The sequence below is a fragment of the Panthera leo genome, chromosome C1, assembly GCF_018350215.1.
Source record: "Panthera leo isolate Ple1 chromosome C1, P.leo_Ple1_pat1.1, whole genome shotgun sequence".
Lineage (NCBI taxonomy): Eukaryota > Metazoa > Chordata > Mammalia > Carnivora > Felidae > Panthera > Panthera leo.
The window spans coordinates 188,654,365-188,678,408 of NC_056686.1; the positions used below are offsets into that span (position 1 = coordinate 188,654,365).

The window sequence follows — 24,044 nt, forward strand, 5'->3', positions numbered from 1 at the left end:
TGCTTCAAAGCCTGGACATTGGACTGAAATCTTGGTTGCCCTGACCTACTGACTTCAGCCTCTCACCTGGCTGTCAGCTCTGCAGGCTGAGAGTAGATCCTGCCCCATTACTCCCCAGAAACCCAGCCTGGATCCAGCATCTTGGAAGCTGGTTCAGACTTCTGGATGGTTCAGCAGGCTGTGGCCTGGATGGCTCTACTTGCACTGGTTAAGAGTGAGGAGTCTGGAGCCAGACTCTCTGAATCCTAGCACTGCCACTTCCTATATGACTTGTGCCAATACTTTATAACTCTGTGCCTCAGTTTTTCTCATCTGTAAAATGGCAGATTAGTAGTCCCCATCTCACAGAATGATTAGGAGGATTAAATGAACTAATACACGCATAAAACATAATATAGGGGCGCCTGGGTGGCTCAGTAGGTTAAGCACCTAACTCTTGATTTCAGCTCAGGTCTTGATCTCATGGTTCGTGAAATCAAGCCCTGCATCAGGCTCTGCACTGTTGGGATACTCTCTTTCTCCCTCTGCCCCTTCCCCCTGCTTGTGCTTTCTCTCTCTCTCAAAATAAATAAACATTAAAAACACATAATATAAACACACATACATAAATAATCCAGATTAATGTAATGTTAGCTATATTCTATGTTTTATACATATTACATCTGTATCATTTTACATTTAGTTTTGTACATGTTTTGTGTTAAGAGGAGTATTCCATATAAATTCCATATAAACACTTACATACATAAAACTCTCCTTATTTATATAATAATAATTATTGTTGTTGTTATTATCTGTTCTATCCCCCCACAGGGATGGAGAGACTACGGGTGGGCTTTTCAACTTTCTTGCTTTCATTTGGGGCTATCGATACAGAATTTCTGGTTTCTACAGACGGCTGTAATATGCAGAGCAGGGTTTAAGTTGGATTAACATGTGATCCATCATTTGGGGAATTACAATCTACAGTGAATGTGATATAAGTATTTGTCAGACCCTTCTGTCGCTCCTCTTCCAGATACATCTTCTATTTCAGTTTCTGTAATAATTTCCTTTATTGTTTGTCGTGTTTCAAAGGCTTTCTATCTCTGGAGCAAATAACACAAGACAGAAAGTTGTCAAAAAATAGGCTATTTATCATGTGGCTGTTTTCACATCCTGTTATCCCTAATAACTATTTTTTTTATTTTTAAAAATTTTTTTAACGTTTATTTATTTTTGAGACAGAGAGAAACAGAGCATGAACAGGGGAGGGACAGAGAGAGAGGGAGACACAGAATCTGAAACAGGCTCCAGGCTCTTAGCAGTCAGCACAGAGCCCGACACGGGGCTCGAACTCACGGACCGCGAGATCATGACCTGAGCCGAAGTCGGACGCGTAACCAACCGAGCCACCCAGGCGCCCCGCCTAATAACTATTGATCAGTGGAGTAGGGTGGTTCTGAGAATAAGCATGGTCTCTGTCTCTGGTTTTATTGGAGCCAGGATGAGGGTAAAGTCTGTTCTCAAAATTATCAGCAATCCATGGATTAAGCTGAACCCCATAAGCAGTAATGCCTCTCAAATAGCCATTGACATCAATCGAGAGAGACACCTCCTTGCCTTGATGGTAAGTGTGACACTACATAAACCCTCACAAAACCCACTTCCTTTCCAGCAAATAGAAAACAGTTGAGAACATGAATTCACTGTCAGCTTTGAACACTGGGGAGGATTGTATCTGTTTCTGGCAAACATGAAGTTAGACCTCTGCTATTTCCTTCTCTTCTGCTTTCAAGTTGAAGTCCTAACAGGTAAGTGGCCCATTTAATATTTCTCACTAAGTTATAATTCAAATGAACATGAAAAGAAACCAAAGGTAGGAAAAGTCAGGCGCCAAATAGAAGGGGTTTCTGTTTGTTTTTTGTATTTTTGTGTTGTGTTGTTTTTGTTTTGAAAGCAGCAACAATTACAGAAGAGCCCCAAGCACTTGGGCTCAGGGTGTCTGTGGCGGTGCAGCTGCTGAGAGCGTGGAGTTTGTACCGCTTCCTTTGATATTGTGTTTTAAGATGAAGAAAAAGGTTTCATCCGACCATTAAAATTTTAAATTACCTGTTTGGAGTTACCTGTGAGTGGATCAAGTCGAAGAGTGGCTTACTGTTCTCAGAGAAAGATGAAAGGCAAAATGACTTGTGTCAACTGAATGAAAATAAAATAGTCTTGGCATTTGGACTGGGAATTCTTTTTGAAGGAGAAAATAAAATGGAAGGGCTTTGAAAAAAAAAAAAAAGGATTTTGATTTTCATCTTATCTGGGTGATCTTGTGTCAGATATGCCACAGGCTGCCACAGAGGTTTTATTTGACGCTAAGTGTCAGGGTCCCTCAAAAAGGCCAAGGAGTAGTGGATGATGTAAAAAGACTCCCTAGCCTCTGGAGACAATAAGGAAAAACAAGCAACCATTCTAAAGTCCTCAATTCTCTCTCTTAGATGGCATATGTCAGACTGAACGATTTAAATAATGCTACCTACAACTAAATTAATAAACAGATTTCTGCTGCTTTTAACTTGGTACATTTTTGTAATACTTTTATCCTTCACTCTGATCCATGTTCTTGAGGTTGGCAAAAGCAAAGTGAAATTACATTAAGTTGGAAAGTTCTATTAACACTGAAAGTGAAAGCAGAAATTTAGTAGGTATAATCTTATTTAGCTAGACATAAATTTTGCAGTTGTACAAAGAAATAGATTTTACTTTTCTCTCCAAAAAACTAAAGCAAAAGCGGATTGGTCAAATGTTTCATCCTGTGGTAGTTCAAGGTGGCCCAAATGCTCTTAAGTAACGAGGACTGAGGAGTGAACAGAGTCTACTTACAAGTTCCAAAGCCAGCTTGGGACTACTTGCTTGTTTTTAAGGCCTTTTCCACAACCCAGTGAAATCTTTTATTGAACAACAAATGAATAGCTTTGGAATGGATATTTATCCATTCATTCATTCACTTATCTATTCATTCAGGCAGCATCAAGCACTTGCCAGGCAGGAGGTACTGTGCAAGCTGCTGTGTGAACAATGATGAGCAAACCCTTATCAGCCCTGCTGTCATGAGGCTAACTGAATGACTGAGACATTAATCCAGTAATCCCATGAATTAGTGATCACTATAGCCAGAATTCAGAGGATGTCACAAAGAATCCTCTCTAGACGGAATAGATATGGAGGTGGGGTTTGGAAGCGATATTCAAGTCTTTTCTGTGGACGTGGCACTTGAATTAAGATTGGAAGGATAAGTAAGAATAAATGGGGAGGATCGTACGAGAGTGAGGAAGAAGATTCCATACCAGGAAAAGAAGAAGTGCAAAGGAGCTGTAGCAAGAGGAAATGAATTAAGGTCAGGAAACTGGAATAAGGTAGATGTGCCTGAAGGAGAGGGGTTTGGGAAGGTATAAGATGATGCTGGAAAGGAGAGCAGAGAGCAGACCATTGAGACTATATGGGCCATTTAAAGAACTTTGGATTTTTTCCAAGAACATTGGCTCAAGTCATTGAAAGGTTTGTACTGCCAAAATGAACCCCAGTATGTTAAACCCACTTGGGCACTTAGAGTTGTCGATAATGTGCTTATTATCAGTCTGATACTTGAATTAATAATCGTGTTATTTCTATGGAAGGATGAATCCAACCTAGGTAGAGTTATTTCGAGTTGTTAGACTAAGCTGGTAAAGAAATTGTGCTTCTAGAACGATGTTCATCTTAAGCTCTAGTGGAATAATACCAGAATTCACTCTTACCACACAGAACACTATGCCATGTGACAAGCCATTTCTTGGTTTGACAGGCGGCAAAACAGGCATGAATGACTAAATGGAGATTCTAAGTTGCTAACAGTCTCCATGTTCAAAATACCATCACAATGCATATATCTAGCACCCAACGGTTCTTAAGAGCCTAGAAGAAGTATGCCAAGCCCTTGCAGGTCTTTTCTTTTGGCATATTTTTAATCCTCCCAACTAAGTAGGCTCTCTCAACCCACAAAAAGGGGAGTATTCTTATCTTCAGGTGATGTTTGAAGAATCTCAGACCAGGAAAGGCTGAGTGATTTGTTACATAGTAATTAGTGGCAGAACCAAGATTACAACACAAAATATACCTGACTCCAGATTTCACATTCTTTCCTCATTGTCTTGAAGTAGCAAGAGCTATAACAAATTGTAAAAGGAGAGAAATTCTCAGGTTTGCATTTGGTTGATGAGTTAATAGGTTGGAAACCTTGGTGATTTCTAGTCTTTAAAAAAATTTTTTTTTAATATTTATTTTTGAGAGAGAGAGAAAGAGACAGAGAGAGAGAGACAGAGTACGAGCCGGGGAGGGGCAGAAAGAGAAGACACAGAATTCCAAACAGACTCCAGGCTCCAAGCTGTCAGCACAGAGCCTGACGTGGGGCTCGAACCCATGAACCGCAAGATCATGACCTGGGCCAAAGTTGGACGCTCCACCGATGGAACCACCCAGGTGCCCCAGTGATTTCTAGTCTTAACCATTGATCTCAGTGTAAAATTTAACAAAGTCATCATCTTGTGACTCTGGAGTAATAGGAAGCTCCTCGTTGTAAAAGGGTCTGGAAAAAATGTGAACCTCTACCTGGGTTTGGAAGACCCTCTTTCTACACCTTATGGGCAGTGAGAACCATGTGGGTGACCTTATGAATTCTGATTTCAGAAAGACCACTCTGAAAGCAGCGTGGATGCTGTACCTGAGTGGGAATGATGGACGTGAGACGGTGCCTAATAAATGTGCATGTCTCACGATGTGTTCTGGGAAGTGCCTGGGAGGATAACCCTCAGGTGCAAGTTGAGCCTTGCTGTTGATTCCAAGGCATCCAATCTGTGACCCCTGAATTCCATCACCTCAGGAAAAACAGCCCGTTACTGCCTGCAGACGGGCTCCCCCCTGAGATTAGAGAGAAGCCTGCTGATCCGAGCTGACCTTCAGCCCCTCCCACAATCCCCTCAAGTAGTCATGTTGGAGTTTTAAAAACCCAGATTGTTGACTTTTTTCCCCCATTGATGAATTCAGGCCATTCCCAGTCAGTGTGATGAGCCTGAAAATCTGATACACTTGATTTTATCCCTTCATTGTCGTGTTTATTTCTATTTCTTTTCCTTTGCTGTTGTATCCTTTTAACTAAGTTTCTTTTAACTTCCTTCTTTGCTTCTGTAATTTAGAAGGTTCGCTACAGTTCTTAACTGAGTAGTCATTATGTTTAGAGCATCTTGAGTGCCTATTATTGGATTAAAATAATGACAATGGCCTTGCCTGATGTGCTGACTCCACACTCCCCATTGATCTGAGAACTCCTGAAGGTTCTTCCCGTCCCACTCTTACGCTGTCCAGTTAGCACAACCCCGCCCCAATCTTGGGCTTTGAAATAATAATTGCAGATCATTGCCAGGTTTCCTCTTACAGTATTTCTTGTCTGTTTTAAGGATCTCTCCTTCACACTTCCTTCACCTATTTTCAGTGCCAGCACCCCTCTTGCCATCTGCTCCTGTCTTGTGATCTCTGTTTTGATACAGTGATTAGAAGACTTCTATCATTTTCTGCAGATACCTCAAACTCTGTGAATTCCAGCACGGGTAAAGAAGTCTTTAACTCTGATGGGTGACCAATATCTTTTCTGGGAATAGGATTCCTGGACTGAAGTCTTTTCTCTGAATTCTCTGTGGATTCCCATCCACTGTCCGCTGGCTTCTAGGGTTACAGGTGAACAGTTCCATGCTACTCTGATTCTCGCTCATTTGTAAGTAACTTTAAAAAAATCTCTAGGATCTTGTATGCTATTTATTTCAATATTGGAATTCAGGAATTTTGCCAGGGCATGCCTAGCTCTGAGTATTTTCATTAATATTGCTTGGGACTGAGTGAGCCTTTTCAATCTGTAGACTTGAGGGTTTTGTTTTGTTTTTTTGGTTTTAATTTTCAGGGCTATTTTTCTCCCCATAGTTTAATCATATCTTTTTCTTTGTCTTTTTCTCTTCTTTCTAGGAATATCTATTATTCTCATGTATGATCGTGAGTGCCGTGTTTTTTCATCCATAGTGAACACAGTGGCTTTCCTAATTTCTCATTGTTATTGGCAATCCACTCAGATGAAGTGGAATAGCATAGTTTTTAAATTGCTAACAGCATATTCCCATTTCTTGGTAGAAACAGAATGTAGGTGTGTAGACAGGGCCTGATTCTCATTTTTGTTTTGCTCACTGTAAGGTGTATAGACTTGTTTGACTTAAAAAAAATGGCCTCAATATTTGCAGTTGTAAACTGAGCAAAACCCACAACTTATGCTACCTTCCTAGCTTAAGGATAGGAAATTTCTATGCAAAAGGATTTATTAAACTTTGTAAATAAAAATCATCTCTAGCCTTTTAATACCCAAGGAAAGGGCCACATTTACTCATTAAAGGCTCGTCTGTACTATTGCTATTCTAATAAATTGAGTCCTTCAAATGGCACTTTTTGGTCATCCTAAGTAAAATAGGACCTTTGGTATTTGAAGACTTCTTATGAAAATTCAAAACTAGGGGCACCTGGGTGGCTCAGGCAGTTAACATCTGACTTTGGCTCAGGTCATGATCTTGCAGTTCGTGAGTTCAAGCCCCACATTGGGTTCTGTGTTGCCAGTTCAGAGCCCTCTGAGCCTGGAGCCTGCTTCTTTGTCTCCCTCTCTCTCTGCCCCTCCCCTGTTCTCTCTCTCAAAATCTGAACATTAAAAAATTTAAAAAAATTCAAAACTGTATTTTGGAAAGTAGAACTTAAGTATTTAGAAAGTATACAACACAAATGAAAACTGTTAGTCAAAACATGATTTTTTTCATTGCTTTAGCCTGTAAGGTTGATCAGAACAGACCAAGATTTCCAAGTTTAAAGACAGTCAGATGTTGGGGATATGGTCCTCCTCTGGGTCACGTATAACGTATTGATGCCTGTTTCTACTTTGCGTGAGGCAACGCTAAGAAAAATCGAGTTGACTCTAGGGACAGTGACAGACTCACGAATTTTGGTTCTGTCAACCACTAGTTCTGATAGTAGCTTTTGTTTGTCGGAGCTGTGTTGACATAGGCATGGCACTTTCAACAAGCAATTAGAGATCATTTTAATATAGCTGTTTTGAATTTGAGAAATCAGACTTTTTACAGCCAACGTTTATATTTTCCTAGGACTCATCACCAAAATGTCCATTCATGGAAAACAGCAACAAACAAACAAATCCTCCAGTTCACAAGAAAAGTTGTGTTTATGTTGTACTATGTCTAAAACAAAAATCTCCCATTATTTCCTGTTTGTACCTGTTGAATGATAATGAAAGTTTGTATATGTGAATCCATGTTTTTACATGTCTACAGGCAGAGAAGTTACAGAATAAAAGAATTTTGTCAGAGCAAAGAGCTAGACTTTGTTGCAGATTCAAATACACAGGGTAGCTCATAGCTTAACACATGGTTGTTGAATGAGCATATCTAAAGAAATGTGTTCAGCACAAAGTAATTTTATATCTAAGAAATTATTTTATGTATTTTTGGTATATGATAACTTTTTAAATCACAGAATACATATGTGGCATCAATGTAAATAGTACTTAAAGTACTTGGGATAATATACCCAATACGTCTGGAAGGAAAAGAAATATCCAAACATAACTTCCCAATCAAGTTTAATATTAAAAGCTTCTTTTTTTGTTTCTTTTTTTTTTTTTTTTTTCAGCAAGTCTCTTTAGCTTCTGGGCTTCAGGTTCTGTAGCATTAGCGGGTTGGACTAGATTACTGGACTAAGAGGCTCCTTAAGAATGCAGTCTCTGGTCTCAGATTGTCTAGGTTCATATTATGGTTCCACCACATACTGGCTCAATAACTTTGGGCCTGTGATTCAAGCCTCTGTTTCCTCAAAATACGAAAGTTTCCTTAAAATAGAAAATCCAACATAAAAGACTGTTATGAACATCAAATTATGTATTGCATGTAATGCATTTAACAGTATTCAACATAGGAGAAACTCTCAATGCTTATAAATTGCTGTTGTATTATTATTTGGAAACTTTTGAAAGCTGAAATATTTATTTAACTTCCAGACCTATTAGGCTTCAGAGAATTGGCCAGGTAGCATTCAGTTTGAGTCTTTGTCTTTGGACTGGGAAACAAGTATTCTCCAGTAAACAGAATCTCTTGCTCTGCTTTTCTCCTTCTTCTCCTCAGTCCATTGCAGGACATTTGCCAAACATGCTCAGCCTCCATGTTTTTCTATGCATTCATTTATTTTATTGAGCTTATAAAATGTTCTAGCTCCTTGGATGGTTTAGGTGACCATACTACAGTTCTCATCCTTGTGAAGCTCATGGTTAAATGAGGAAGACAGACAAAATAATTATGATCAAAGATGATATGCATTATAAATATGTTGGTGTAAACAAAGTATTATTGAGAGCATAGAGATAGGTGTCTTTGTCTGGGGTCTCAGGGACCAATTTAAAATGGTTCTTAAAGAATGCATGGGGGTTTCTAAGAAGACAAAGAAGTACCGGGATATTCTAGTTTATGGGAATAGTTTAAGGATGTGAGAAGAATGGCCAAAAATTTAGTATAGGTGGACCATATATGGTCCACAGATTGTGAAAAGAGCTGGTGTCATGCTAAGAAAATTGATTTTTTACCTCATAAGTAACAATATAATAGAGACTTTAGGCTGGGGAGTTAAATGCTTTTTAGGAACACAATTTTGGAAGCAGCATGGAGGATGGATTTGGAAACGGAGAGACTGCTGCTGAGGCCAGTCAAGAAGCTTCCACAGAGGAGGGAAGACACAAAAATGCCTTGGATTGGCAACAGAAATAGAGAAAAGCAACTGAATTCAAGAGATATCCTTGAGCTAAAGTCAACGGGACTTAGTGGCCAATTGGATCAGGAGAACCAGAGAGAGGGAGGTATGAGGAAGGGGGTCAGACTAGTGACTCCCTTAAATGACAAGGTTTGGGTTTGGGAGTGAATATTGAGTTCAGGTTGGAAATGTTATTCTTGATCTATCAGAGGAAACCAGATAGAGATGTTGAAAGGAAACTGGTGATAAAGGACTGGAGCCAAGGGAAGGGGTGGCTGAGATAAAGGTGAGTGTTACTAGAGTAGAGAGGAGAGCTGGGGCCTTCAGTGTAACAAGCTCACCCAGCCAATGCCTTGTCTATGCGCCCAAAGGAGGGATGGGAAGTAATGTGGATATTCTTGGGTGCCAATAAAATTCTTTCTCCCTCCCCTTCTGTGTAAGAGACTTGGGCTCATTTAATCTCATGTAATTTCCCTGGTGGGGCAATTTTAAATCACTGACAATGAATTAACTAGGAAAGTAACTTGTTTGCAACTTAACTGTTACTTCATGAATATTGCTACAAAGCTTTATAGCATATTTGATATTCTTCTGTTTTTATGAAGAAAGTTTTTACTAGAAGAAAATCATTTTTCCATATTTTTCTTATTCTGTAATAGGATACACACTTTAGAGGACCGAGGGTTGTTTTACCCCCCCAACAAATTTCCTTGGAGAGTAAAAACAATACACATATTTGTGTGTGTGTGTGTGTGTGTGTGTGTGTGTGTGTGCGCGCGCGCGCACATACACACACACACGCACACGCTCTTTTGGCTTTTTGATTTTCTCCTCACTTCTTCACATCTTTTGTCTTTGTTAGGAAGTTAGATCAGATTGGGTTTATTTTGTTTATCCTCCCTACTCACTTCAATCACTTCTTTGGAGTATGGATGCCTTTGAATAGTAATGTAAGTATAGAAATGATGCGTGTGTAAAAATATGTAATCAGGATTCTAAAAGTTTTAGCCAGTAGACTCATAAAAAATGACAATACTTTAATTAAAGGTGAAAAAAAGTGGTAAATGCACATTTTTTTAAATGCCAACATTTCTTAGTAAAAGATAAAATGTAACAAACCCTAAATAAACGTTGCAGTTTTTAGGACTTCACCTCTTATGTCACACTCATGTGCCTGCTAAGCTAAAGTTTATTGTTTGATTACAGAAAACATGTTTAATAAGCACTATCAATAATTGCATACTCAGGAGATCTTATCTTTCTATCGCTCTGAGACCTTTGTGGAGGTTTGTGGTTAGAAGTCTGAGTTAAGGAGAATGAAATAAAATTACTGTTTTGTCTCACACCCCCTGCAGTTGTGTGGGTTTTCTAAAGTGTTTTTGCCAAAAGATTTCAACAGGGGATAATACAACTGCTTACAAGGAGTCCTGGCAGGATGGGTTCCAGTAAGGCCATCTTATACTATAGAAATGGAATGGTTTAGATATTAAAAAAAAAAAAAAAAAACAACGTACAAATAAACTCTTCTGAGCCACAGTACAATTCTCAGGAGAATGATCTTTTCTTCTGATTTTTTTTTTTTTAAACAACCTCCACAGTTCACACGCTCAGGGGATACCAATGTTCTTATCCCTTAAATAATTTGAAAACCTAAAGAAATCACCTAATATAAAGACCGTGATTTTACTCTTGGAAACATTAGTCCACTGATGTCAAGAGTAAAGTTATAACAATCATAGTTAGCAGCAGTTAACAGGTTTGAACCTCTACTGGGAAGGTTGTACCCTTTAGACATGGTAGTCTATGTGATTAAGAAGACACAATACCTGTTCTCCAGAGTACTTATAATCCAGGAGTACTAACAAGTAAACAGATATGGTAGCAAAACAAAAACTAATACTTAATATTTAGATTTTAAGACCCATTACTCGGAGTCAAGAGGACATATTTCTATTGTGTTTTAAATAATGTATTAAGTGCTGAAAGATATAGCATGATGTTTTATCCTAAGTCACTAACATGCTGTAGTTATGAAACATCTGAGTGTATTAGAAGAATCATTGGTCCAGGGGCCCGTCTTGGCCGTACATTGGGCAATTTTAAAGACTGTGCACTCTGGAGGATCTAAATAATCAACCAGGTTTAAACTTGTCCTCTGTAGAGAAAGAGAATCATCAATCATCTAAACAAGTCTTTATGAACCTAGTAGGTATTTAAAGAGAAAGAATCTGTTTCTTTAGAGCTCAGAGAGAGTTTTCTTTAGAATCTGACATTCCATTTCAGGAGATACCCTTCATGCTTGATTATACATTTGCATGTGCTTGCTTCTAGAAGAAAGACAACATGGCATAGCTAATCATGAGATCATGTTCCAGCAATGAGCTATGGAATCCTGGGCAAGATACTCACTTTTCTGCCCCAAGTCTAGCTTGATAAATGTAAATATAAAATGAAAGGCTTAACTGGATCATTTCTGAGAGCCCTTTTGGTTCTTACATTGTATATTCTATTCATCGCCCCAGATTTATAACATCACCGAAATCTACATATTCATTAGTTCATCTCTGTGTCTAATAAATATTTATTATGACTTACTACATACTACAGATGCTATTGTAGATAGTTGGGATGGATTGGTGAAGGAGATCAACAAGGTACCTGATTTTAAACAGTGGGGTAAACCTGATGTAACAGTGGGGTAGCCAGACAATAAATAAGTAAATAAATAAACCAGATTATTTCAGGCAATGATAAATATTTTCTCTCAGGTAATAGGACAGAAAATGACTTGGGGGTGTACTTTGGATTGAGTGGTCAGTGGTCGCTAAAGAAGTAGTAGTTTTGTGAAGACTGCAGAGAACATTCTAGATGAAAAAGCAACAAATTTGAAGCCCAGGGGACCAGCTTCTTATATTTGAGGAATAGAAAGAAGAGCAGTATGACTGCAGCGTAGTGAGTGTCTGGTATAAAATGGTGTTGGAGAGCTACATAGGTCATGCAGGTCATGGAAACTAGGCTGAGGAGTTGAATTTAATTCTAAATGAGATTTATGTTTCATAAGCAGGGCAATGACACAATCTGTGAATGTTAGAAGATCATTCTGGCTTCCCTGAAGAGAATAGATGGTAAAAGGGCAGAAGTGAGAGCAGCAAGTTAGGAGACTCTTGCAGTCCTAAAGAGAGATGATATGGTTTGGCCCAGTTGAAGTTTAGATGCAGGAGCAGTGGATAGACTCAACCAGACATAAAACAGAAGTACAGGAAGTTAGGCCTTCTTCCCGTAGACAGACTTTAACATGATCCTGTAAGCTCAGTCTGTAGTGATCACTGTCTTGCTTCATGTGGTTGCCTGCTTCCATTGCCTGTCCCTTGGTTGTTGCTAGTGGTACTTCAACCGTAGATTAAACCCAGAATCTTTTCTGCACCCAAGAAGTTGTATTCCCTGTGGACAAATAATCTAACCTGTCCGGGTCTTCAGAAAGAATTGGACTTGTATAATTTCTAAGTTTACCAGGTCTAATTGTTTATGATGCTGAGTGGGGGTTGAACCATGTTACAAGAAACACAAATGTGAAGGAGAAGGTGTTTTGGGGAGTCTGAAACACAGACAGACAGTGTCTATGAGAACTTAGATGGAGATATGTTAGGGAGGAAGGTGAGGAACTTATCAAAGACTGTGGGAAGGGAGATTTTGGAAGATGATTTTATAAGAAGTGGTATGTAAAAAAAAAAGTAAGCTGAGATAAAGGAAGAAAGAACAGAAGAAAGATTGGTGAGGGGAACTCTCACAATTTTTAACTTCTGGTACAGCAGAGGAACTGGTCAAACAGATCTGACACTCAACCAAAACGAACACTGGCTATAAAAATTGGTGTTATGACACCAGCACTCCCAGTTGAATATTAGATCTGGAGATGAGAATATCCAGGAAAGGTGAAGAAAAGATTCTAGTTGTTTCTACAGTTATAAGAAACCAATACATTCTGATTTTCCTTAAATTATCTGCCTACCCGCTAAATGCTTTAGCCATGGTTATAGGAATGATCTCCTTTTGATAGTGTTTTTTCACATGTCTCCAAAGGCTAAGGAGCATTTTTAATCATGTACTGGAGCATATCTGTTCTACAAGTGCCAAAGTAATTATGAAGCACTTGATTAAATGTCATACCTGCTTCTTTTAATTGAAAACATTCAAATTGCAGACTTAGAGTTGTCAAATGGTTTTCCAGATGAAAAGCTTAAGCATTGGTTACGTAGAAACAGAAGTCAGGCTTCTTATCACTATCTTTAATAATAAAAAGCCCACCTAGATTAAATATGATAAAGTGAACAAGTCAGAGTGCCCAGCAGAAATGACACTTTGGAATCCCCAGCTACTCCTCTGATGTCAATGGCACACATCCTTGGCATTATCACTCAAGAAAAACTTAGGTAGTCTTCTTAGCCCTACCTAAACACTTTCACAGGCAAGGAAGATAGTCTCATTCAATTTATTTCTCCTGACCCCCCTGGAATATCCCAGTAAGATTCTGGAACAGAGAAGACTATTGGAACAACAACAAAGTAATAGCTTATCTTGCAGTCTTCTTTGGATAGGTTTTGATCCTGGATCCCTAGTGAGTAAGTGTTGGAAAGAACTTGAAGATGTTTTGGTACTTCCTTATTTCACAGATGAAGAGACCAAAGTCAGAGGGGTACCAGAGTCACAGACTTGCTATGGGAAGGCCAGAATTTTCCTCTCATTTCCTTGGGAATCACTGCATTGCATCTTCCACTACTCTGCACTGCTGATCATTACCTTTCATCTTGTGTTGGGTTGTGGGTCATAGTGTGGGCATGGGGCAGAGAAGAGAAGCTGCTGACAAAACATCTTCAGAAATACAAGATAGGGCACCTATGTCTATGTGTTTACATGGTGGCCACAGACACTTTGGCCCTAAGATCTCTGTAATTTACTTGCTGCCATTCTAAAGTCCTGGGAAAATTTGCTCTGGACATTTTTAAAAAATTTTTTAAATATTTAGTTTTGAGAGAGAGAGGGAGAGGGGAGAGGGGAGAGGGGAGAGGGGAGAGGGGAGAGGGGAGAAGGGAGAAGGGAGAGGGGTGGGAAGGAGGGAGGGAGGGAGGGAGGGAGAGAGAGAGAGAGAGAGAGAATATGAATGAGCAGGCGAGGGACAGAGAGAGGGAGACACAGAATCCAAAGTAGGTTCCAGGCTCCGAGCTGTCAGCACAGAGCCCGACATGGGGCTCAAACTTGCAAACCATGAGATCATGATCTGAGCCAAAGTTGGATGCTTAAATAACTGAGCCATCCCCTCCCCCTTCCCCCGCCGGTGCCCTGGACATTTCTAAAGAAACTGAGAACGAGCCCACTGATTTTATTCTCTGCAGGAGAATACAGAGTCCTAAACATCAGAACAATAGTCATGCAGCATAATTTATTTTCACATAAATAAGTCCCCAAGAAAATATCTTTCATTTTAATCTAATGTAGACTGCGTATATATCCATGCTATCAGTTATTTCCTTTTGCCTTTTGCTTACATTGTTTCCTCTATTTTTAAAATGAAGACAAGCATTATTTTCCTTCTGTATAGTTACAAATTTTTGTTCTAGAACAAGACATATATACAGAAGACTGAACATCAGTGCACAATAAATAATTATAAAGCATACTACCTTGCCTGCATAATCACCACATCTCAAGAAATAAAACACTGTCAGCACACAGAAGCCTTTCTACCCCCTGGGTTTTGCTTCCTGATCCAACATTTCCTTCCCTTTATGTAAAACCATTAGACTGAACTTTGTGACATCCATTTAGGTTATATTTTGTATTTAAAATTTTCTTAGTGTTTATTTATTTTTGAGAGAGAGAGACAGAGACGGAAACAGAGCATGAGCAGGGGAGGGGCAGAGAGAGAGGGAGACATAGAATCTGAAGCAGGCTCCAGGCTCTGAGTTGTCAGCACAGAGCCCTACACGGGGCTCGAACTCACGAACCAGAAGATTATGACCTGAACAGAAGTTGGACACTTAACTGACTGAGCCACCCTGGCCCCCCCGTTTCTATTTTCTTAGTCATTAGGCAAGAAATCACAACATGCATACTTCACTTACCAAAGTTTCTCATTATACATACCTTTACTGTTTCACTTTGTTTTTTATTGTTGATGTTGAGACATCACCTGCCAGTCTAATAGTTCCTTCTCTGAAGGTAAAGCGTCTCTTTTCTATGGCTGCTTTTAGGATTTCCATTATGATGTATCTAGACGTGCACATTAAAAAAAAAAAATCTGCTAGTGATTTGTTGGGATTCTTGAATCTGGATGATGACTGCACTTCAAATAATTTTTCTAACCTAAGTTTCTAGTTCATCAATTCTCTCTTTAGCTCTAATATGCTTTGAAAATATCCATGGAATTTTTAATCATAGTATGGATTTTGCCAGTTTTATTTGATTCTTTTTCAAATTAGGTTTTTTGTTTGTTTCTTTTAGTTTCCTTTGCTTTGCAGAGGTTATTAGAAGTTTGTCTTTTACTGCCTTAAATGCAGTAAGCCCCGTTGTTTGTTTTGGGATCTGACAATTCAAATATAGAACTTTAAGGGGGCTTTGTTTCTGTAGTCCATTGTTTGTTTTGTTTCCTTGCATGTCTGATTAACTTTTTTGGTGTGCTTGTCATTGTTTTTAAATATTATTTGTGGATAGGATTTGAGGCCTACCATGTAAATCTTTTTCCTAGAATAGTTGCATTTTTACTCTCAATAGCCTAAGGGTAATAATGATCCAAAGTGACCCTGAACAAAATTCAAGGATTTAGGTTTTCTGGACCATTGAAGTGATGTGAGCTGGTTTCCTTCTGCTTTAACTGTAGTCCAAGAAGGGAACCGTTTGAGATCCCAACTTACTGAAAGAGGATGGCCTTCTAGATTTCTTACTTTGAAGACTCTGGGAGTTGAGGCATGAAAACAAAAATTTGAACCTGGGTAAACAGCAAACACTCTCAGAGTAAAAGCAACTTCTAAACTCTGCTCATCTCTCTGAGTTCTGGTTCTTCAGATTTAACCCACCAATTTCTTCTCTTTGCTAAACCTTGTTAAGCCTTTTAATAATATTTTTTAGACCTTTTGTTCAGCAGTTTTGGTTGTTTGGGTGTGGGAATTTGTTGGAAGCTGGGCGGTCATAACCAAAAAACTACAACACTTATGCATATTTTCACAGTCAAATCTCCAAGTTGAAAATCTATCCCCTTGTAATATGGAATCTAAATTAAAGAGATCTAAATTAAAGCCTGTAGATATTAAGAAAAATAAGTAACTGTGCTAAATCTTAAATAAAATTAGGGCAATTAGTGCAAGCAGAGTTGTGGCAGGTGAATCTACCCGCATCATGTTTAGTCATATCATAAATTAAAGTTCTTTCAGAAAGCAACATGGCAATACGTAGTGCCATAACATGTTTAAACAGTTTGACTAGGTCATAAAAGCAAAGTGCTAAAAATCACCCTAATATTCAACATTGGAATGCTTTAACAAATTATATATTAACATTATGTCCTAATATACATACAGTCATTAAAAAGGACGACTGTGACAACTATGTAAGAAATGGAACTTTTATGATATATCATTAAGTGACAATAGCAGAACACAAAGAAATATGTCTACAAAACAAGTGTATATCTGGAAGATAGAGGGGAAATATACACAGATAGTATGTCTATTTCACAATAGGGCTGGACAACTTTTTTTCCTTCAACATTCTTTTTTTACTTGCTATATTCTCTTTAAGAATAAAGACAGATTTCAAAACTTAAGCAAAAAACTTTCGTGCTAATAATTTTCCCAATTTCAGTGAGAAACTTTCATATATATAAAAAAAAAAAAAGGAAAAAGAAACAGAAGAGAACAGTTACTTATAACCCAGTAACTCAGAATCTGCAACCAGACTAAAACCATTTTGGCTCCTTCCTTGTGTGACCCCTGTGTAGCTTTCAAAAATACCCTTGGCTTCCTAAAAAGCTTAAAATGTATTGGGAAAAAAAAAAAGAAATTGACAAAAATCTGGTGCCTTACCATTGTCATCAGACCTTGATTCAATTCTCAATGGATCAGGTTCAGAGAAGACACATTTCTATCATTTGAAAATGATTCATCTGTTGTTTTACTCTCTGACTGGAGGGTATAGTGTAAATATATATTTATATATAATTGTTCATTTTTTAGTTTAAGCTATTTTTCACTTTTTAAATTTTTTTTGTAAGTTACATCTTTCCCCAAATTTCATCCCAAATCTTCCTTTGTTTGACAAAGTGCTAATCCTCCTTCAATCTCAATTTTAAAAATCAAAAGGGCATTATTTGATTCTATAAACAAAATTAGAACCCAACCCCCCACCTTTATTTGAACAGTACTCCATTCCTAGCATTAATTCAGATGTTTTACTACATATTTGTTTATCATCTGTCTCCAATATAAAAGCATAATCAGATAATATGGTGCCTGCCCTGTGTAAATATATTATTTAATATATTACATATTATATATTCATATGTAACAAGCAAATTTCTGGTCAGGTTATTTTCGAGGGCAGAGTTTTATTTGTTGTCCTGTTCTTCTTTTGGTTGTTAAATTCTTTCATTTTGGTGCAATAGAGGTGACTTTATGAAGAGAAGAGATAAATTTTGTGCTCAAATACAACTAATAGAGTAGTATCTTCATAAAATGTCACTTTTGCTTTGTTTTCTTCCTTTTTATCCAGGAGAAATCAATGATTCTGCCAAGTCCGAGATGTTTACCTTTCACGATGGAGGCATACAAATTTCATGCAAATTCAGTGAGATAGCCTTGCAATTTAAAATGAAGTTGCTAAAAGGGACGGAAGTACTCTGTGATCTCACTAAGACAAAAGAAAGTGGTAACACGGTGTCCATTAAGAATCTGAAATTCTGTCAAACTCAGTTATTCAATGACAGTGTCTCCTTTTTCCTGTATAATTTGGACAATTCTCATGCCAGCTATTACACCTGCGAACTGTCAATTTTTGATCCTCCTCCTTTTCAGAAGAAGAATATTAGCAGAGAATATTTGAATATTTATGGTAAGACACTGTTTTCATCTTTCAGACTTAAGAGTACGTTCCCATTTAACAGCTTTTCTCACTAATGAAAACAACTAAGCAAATGACTATTTTTTAAAGTTTATTTGTTTATTTTATTTTGAGAGAGAGAGAAAGAGAGAATCCTAAGGAGGCTCCACACTGTCAGTGCAGAGCCTGACATGGGGCTCGAACTCACGAACTGTGAGATCATGACCTGAGTGAGCCAAAACCAAGAGTTGGATGTTTAACCCACTGAGCCACTCAGGTGCCCCTAAGCAAATAAGTACCATTTGTGGAGTTCATTTTGGTGCAATTGATGGCAATAATTTATCATAAAAATATGCAAGGGATAATTTATTATTATTAATAATTAGTATTAATCAGTAATATGCAATTTGATCACGTAGATTATTGAGTTAGAAATAGGTTACGTTGGGGCGCCTGGATGGCTCAGTTGGTTAAGTGTTTGACTCTTGATTTCAGCTCAGGTCATGATCTCATAGTCCACCTTCTAGAGATTCTCTCTCTCCCTCTTCTGCCCCTCCTCCTCCCACTCTCTTTCTCCCTCTCCAAAAAAACAAAAAAGAAAAGAAAAAAAATAGGTCATGTTGTCTTTAAAACGCATAGGCCATTAAAAATCAGGAAAAAATTTAAGACAATTACCCAAATCTGTGGCCTAATGGCCATTGGCTCTAGTCATGTAAAACTTAAGGTTTTGGTTAGTGTCGGTTTTGTGGAATCAAGTGAGGGGATTGAAAGCCATCGTTTTATACCCTTACTTTTCCTACTTACTCTTCTACAAAAATATAGACAGAAAAAGTCCTTCCTAGTAACCACATTTGTAATCATTTATGTGCATAGAATCTTTCAGGTTTTAGTTTTTGAACGCTTGCTATAATACTGAGATGGTGTTATATACTGTGCATTGGATTCCATGATTGTAATGAAGGCAAACTGCATTTGATTAAATCACTTTATTGAATTTGGTAAAAGAACTTGTGATTCGGCACCCAAAAAGGAGATTTGTTTCTCACAGTTTTTCCTTAACATGTCTCCTTTCCAATCCAGAATCACAGATTTGCTGCCAGCTGAAGTTCTGGTTACCCATAGGGTGTTCAGCTTTTGTTGTAGTCTACATTTTTGGATGCGTATTTCTTTGTTGGCTTACAAAAAAGGTGAGCAATGTCTCTATTTTTCTCGCCTCTGCTTTCCTGAAGAATATCAGTAGTTATTTACTCAAAGCACCTGCTGCTCTTGCCAGAGTGATTTGATTAACAGACATTTTCTTTTCCATAAGATAGGTCTACTAACTACTAACTTGGAACAGAAGCTTATTCTATAGCTGCTTCATTCTAAAAAAGGGTTTGAGGGCTTATGGAAAGAGCTGTTATTATTATTATTCAAAAAAGATAAGGGAATTGGGGCCAAGAAAACATAAAAAGTCAGGACGAAGATTGAAACATAAAAATAGATGCTTCTGACTTCTGAGAATCATTAAATATGGGCTGCAAATTTGATTCTAAGTTTCCAGAGTCAGGACAAAGATGAAACAGTTTCGTTTCACTCAACTTGTCAGTTAAACAATCAGTGAGAAAGTCTTACAAGGTGTCAGTCTTAGCTGAGAAGTAAATGGCCAACTTCTTTCCATGGCTAAGTTGTTAGGACTGTTTTTGAAGAAGACCATAGAAAAACTGGGAAGAGAATTCAACAATGACAAAACAATCTCTCTGTGCTGGGGGGTATTATTTCCAGTCTTTCATAATATAGGTTCTCAATGAGAGAACTTACAGCATTCTGCATTTTACACAGGTATCAGTTGGCAGACCATGGGTGTATCTGTGCCAGAATGGAATAAAAAAGAGATAAAGAATAGAGTGAGATAGGGCTCGCTATCTAAATCTACAAAAGAAGGGAACAATAAAAACAAAAATGAGGGAGGAAATTCAGCAGAAGGGTCTTTTTATTTAAAGCCCTTTTCATATTGGTCTCCTACTTAGCTGGAAGTCAGGAGCCTACACCACATGCTAATGCTTTTGTCACATATCACTTCAACCAAGAATAGAAAACAGTGAAAAAAGACCAGGGATGGAGATGAGGAAGAGCAGCCGACAAACCATGTTTCTGACTTCTCTTTCAGAAGTATCGATCCAGTGGGCATGACCCTAACAGTGAATACATGTTTATGGCAGCAGTGAACACAGCCAAGAAACCTGGACTCACAGGTATGGTTCCATCTGGGGGTTTGGGTAGAGCAGAGTGTTCTTCACATTATGCTTGGAATTTTAATTTTTTATTTTATTTATTTTTAAAGTTTATTTATTTTGACAGAGACAGAGAGAGAGCGCAAGTGAGCATGTGTATGAGCACAAATAGGGGAGGGGCAGAGAGAATCCCAAGCAGGCTCTGCACTGTCGGCTCAGAGCCTGACACGGGGCTCCATCCCATAGAACTATGAGATCATGACCTGAGCTGAAATCCAAGAGTCAGATGCTCAACTGACTGAGCCACCCATGTGCCCTTAATTTCTTATTTTAAAGGAAGGCCAAATGTCTCTCTGGCCTCATTTTAGTCTTTTCTGTGAAAATTTGAATTTTTCACTTCAGGTTTATCCTTTTCTGCAGTACACTGCAAACAATGTATTTGTAAACCACTATTAAAAAATAAACGAGCAAAGGATCCATAAAACCACTATTGTATCACCGCAGTTTTCTAATTGGTATTTCAAAAGCTAGCATGATTCTAAGTCTTCCTTGGTAAAAAGTTCTCTAATTCACCTGATAAGCAGTTATTGGAGATCAGTGAGGTACAAATGGCTGAGTAAGGAGCTGTGGGAGATGCAGAGGTATATGAAGGGTTTTGGACAGAGATTTGGAAGAGAGATCTGGGCTGGTGCTACCAGGGGAAGGAGGAGGAGCCGGTGAGGCTCTTGCTATTCCGGTGAAAAGAAGGTGGAGGGCGAGAGGGCCCGGATGGCTGCACAAGGCCAGTTAGGTGCGACCTTTGACTTTTCCCATTCAGAGCGAACACTGTCAGTTTGAGGTTCATCAAGCTGAGGAGCATCTAGAAAGTTTGAAGCATCCCTTGTGGAAAATTTGTAAGTCTTATGCCTTTGAGGTTGCGACGAGAGGACATATGTGATGAGACAGAAGGCCCCGAAGTTCTGCCACCATTCAGTGGTAAAGGACTTGTATAAAAAGGATGCAAACAGCACCTGTAATCATGGAATTAAAGCATGGGAAGGGATCTAAATGCTCCTTCAGTCTAGCTCCTCATTTTTTGGATGAGAGAAGTTGATGCCCAGGATGTTCAGTGACTCTTTTGGTTCCCTAGAGATTTCCCACCATAGCTTTGTCACTAACAAAGAGCATGCATTTCATTACTTGCCTATTAAAAAAATCTTTTCTTTTAATCCCTGTGCTTGTTATAATGTGTCTGTTTTAGTTTGGATCCCTGAAAAAGCAGACCCCGAGACAGAGACTTGGGTAGAAGTAGTTTATTTAGAAGGTGACCCCAGGGAAAACGGGTGAGGGAGCAGGGAGAGTAAGACAGGCAAGAAGGAAAAGCAAATGGAGATTGCATTACTGAGGTCTCAGCTGGAGGCCACAGAACCTCTGAGAAGTGTACAGGTGTCTCCAAGAATTGTTCTTCTGAAGGATGGCAAGTGGGGTATTGATCCAGTGGATCCCATCCCCACTGGGTTGGAGTTGCCTGTAGGGTCCACGAACTTTCCCTCATCCATCCTGGAGCCATGCTCTATGCTTGGCTCCCAAGTCTACAGAGAAATCCCTGAGACAGAGAGCAGAGTAATGCATGGTGGGACTCTTGTGCTAGAATGGACAGCATGTACAGAAGTGTCTACCCCAGCTGTGGCTGGGATCAGAGTCAGGCTATTTCACATCCCACCTACGAACTGTAATCACTGAAAACGGCCATAGTGTAAGCTTCTTGAAGGTAGGTGGGTCTCTCCTCTGTATTCTGAAAGCAATATGCATACACAAGTTCAAGCAGAGCATGTCTCAGCACCTCTGTCAAGTATTTATCGCATGATTATGTAAGTAGTACCAGGCCACGTGATCTGTGTTGGGTAGAGAGAGGGGAGACTCAAGCAAGTCCTGGTCTTCAGTCTGTAATGTCATTGGGAGAGCTGATGTGTTTACATAGAGGGTAGACTCATACAATAGTGTCAAAAGTCCTCAATTGTGAAGTCGAGAGTTCAGGTCATGTTTATTACAGGAGTTAAGAGGAGGCTGGGTAAAACTTGACGGCAAATATGGAGCTGGTGCTGAGTCTTGAAGCATCGAGTTTGGATGGGGTGTGTGTGTGTGTGTGTGTGTGTGTGTGTGTGTGTGTACAAGAGTCAGATGAAAGGGACAAACTTGTTGAAGGGAATTGGAACAGAGTGCCTTTAAAAATGTTGTGCTACATTTTGTTATAGGTGTGACTCATAATTTGGAACTTTGTGGCACCCAGGCATGAACCACGTGGGCCAGGTCCCCTCTGACTTGAAGCGCAAGATTCCCACGTCCCCTGGACCACAGAGAGTCAGACTTGATTTGAGTACATGCATCTTCTGCTGGTGTTCTGTTCAATCTGGACTAGTGACTATCGGTCAACAGGGGTTTTAAAAGGCTGCTTCGGTACTGTTGGGTTATCAAAAACACCCTCTTGCAACTAGTTTTACAGAAAGCCCAGCTCATGTGTGCTCAACAAATAGACCTCACTGGGATGGAATTCCTATCTTCATATCTGCTTCTAGCAATGCACCAGCCAGGAGAACAAACACATCTCCAGATATTTTTAAAAGATGCCATGGGTACCGAATCTGCAAAGCAAATGGGCTGCCAACAGCCAGTATCTCTCTGCACTTCACCTATAGACTACCTCTTCTTCCTCTAGGGCTGAGCATTCCTTTTTAGCCACACAGTAGGGGAAGGTGCTTCAAAATTATAGCTATTTTATTTCTGAGGTATCAACATGTAATTGTACTATTATAATAGGTTAGTACACAGTACTCTTTTCCAACATCTGAACCCCAGTCCTGTATTCCCAAGAGTTTAGATGCCTTCTTCTGCCTTCAGTTTGCCTTTTTAAAATACTCTACATGACTACTTGACAGGCATTCTGTTAAAAAACAATTATTTTTAATGTTTATTCACTCTTGAGAGAGAAAGAGCATGAGCGTGGAGGGGCAGAGAGAGAGGGAGACACAGAATCTGAAGCAGGCTCTAAGCTCTGTGCTGTCAGCACAGAGCCCTACACAGGGCTGAAACTCACAGACCGTGAGATCATGACCTGAGCCGAAGTCGGCGCTTAACTGACTGAGCCACCCAGGTGCTCCGACAGACATTCTTGAGCAGGGAGCTTTATCTACATTTTCCCCCTCTGCTGCTCAATAAAACACGTAGTATATATATTTAATTGTAGCCCAATGAATATAACTTGCCTATATTTTCCCTACAAGAATATTTTTCTTCCAGAAAGACCTCTTATTTTCCCAAATTCAGTTAAAATGATTTACTTTGTTGACTTGTTTCTACCACATTAGTGGTAGAAAACATTGCCTAGAATCAGAAGTGACTTTATTGTATGAGTCTGTTTTCTATCATTGTCTATGTTTTCATGGTGCTATTAATTCCAAGCGAGGCTGTTTCTATAGGTCATCTTAAAATTGCAAGCAAACAAACAAACAAACAAACAAACCCACAAAACCGTCTTTCACTGCCCAACATTGTCCCGGAGGGTAGAGCCAATGATCCATTTAGTGGAAAGCTGTAGTTCCTGGAGGTCACTGACAGACTATAACCCAGATGACCTCCTGGCTTGACAGGCTGAAATGGCCCCATCGGCCTGGAGCAGCCATCCAGACCTGGGTGAAATTGCAAGGCTTGAGAGACTCCTGTGAGCCAAGGACAACCAGCTGCTCTTGCCCCCAGGAGCTGACGTCACCCTGGGGACCATGGTGAATCTGCCTGCATTTGTACCTCCACGGTCTTGGAGGAGGCACAGATGTGCCAGGGAACATCAGCAGGATTCCTTCTCCTAGAAACTGGCCCTGGCCCTTCAAGATAGTCTTCCTTTGAATGCAATTTGGCTGGAAAGAT

At 39.2% G+C, this 24,044-nt stretch overlaps 1 protein-coding gene across 2 annotated transcripts; it reads left to right on the forward strand.

Annotated features, from left to right (window-relative positions):
- The first annotated feature begins 1,669 nt into the window (after positions 1-1,669).
- Positions 1,670-23,140, forward strand: ICOS (inducible T cell costimulator). Of its 2 annotated transcripts, none has more exons than XM_042949837.1 (5): positions 1,670-1,793; positions 17,605-17,943; positions 19,012-19,118; positions 20,081-20,165; positions 22,379-23,140. In XM_042949837.1, exons 1-5 carry the CDS (start codon positions 1,736-1,738, stop codon positions 22,417-22,419), a joined length of 630 nt encoding a protein of 209 aa, XP_042805771.1. In that variant the 5' UTR covers positions 1,670-1,735; the 3' UTR covers positions 22,420-23,140. The 2 variants fall into 2 exon arrangements, with proteins under 2 accessions (XP_042805771.1, XP_042805772.1); XM_042949838.1 differs by lacking the exon at positions 22,379-23,140 and adding an exon at positions 20,962-22,350.
- Positions 23,141-24,044: the final 904 nt, after the last annotated feature.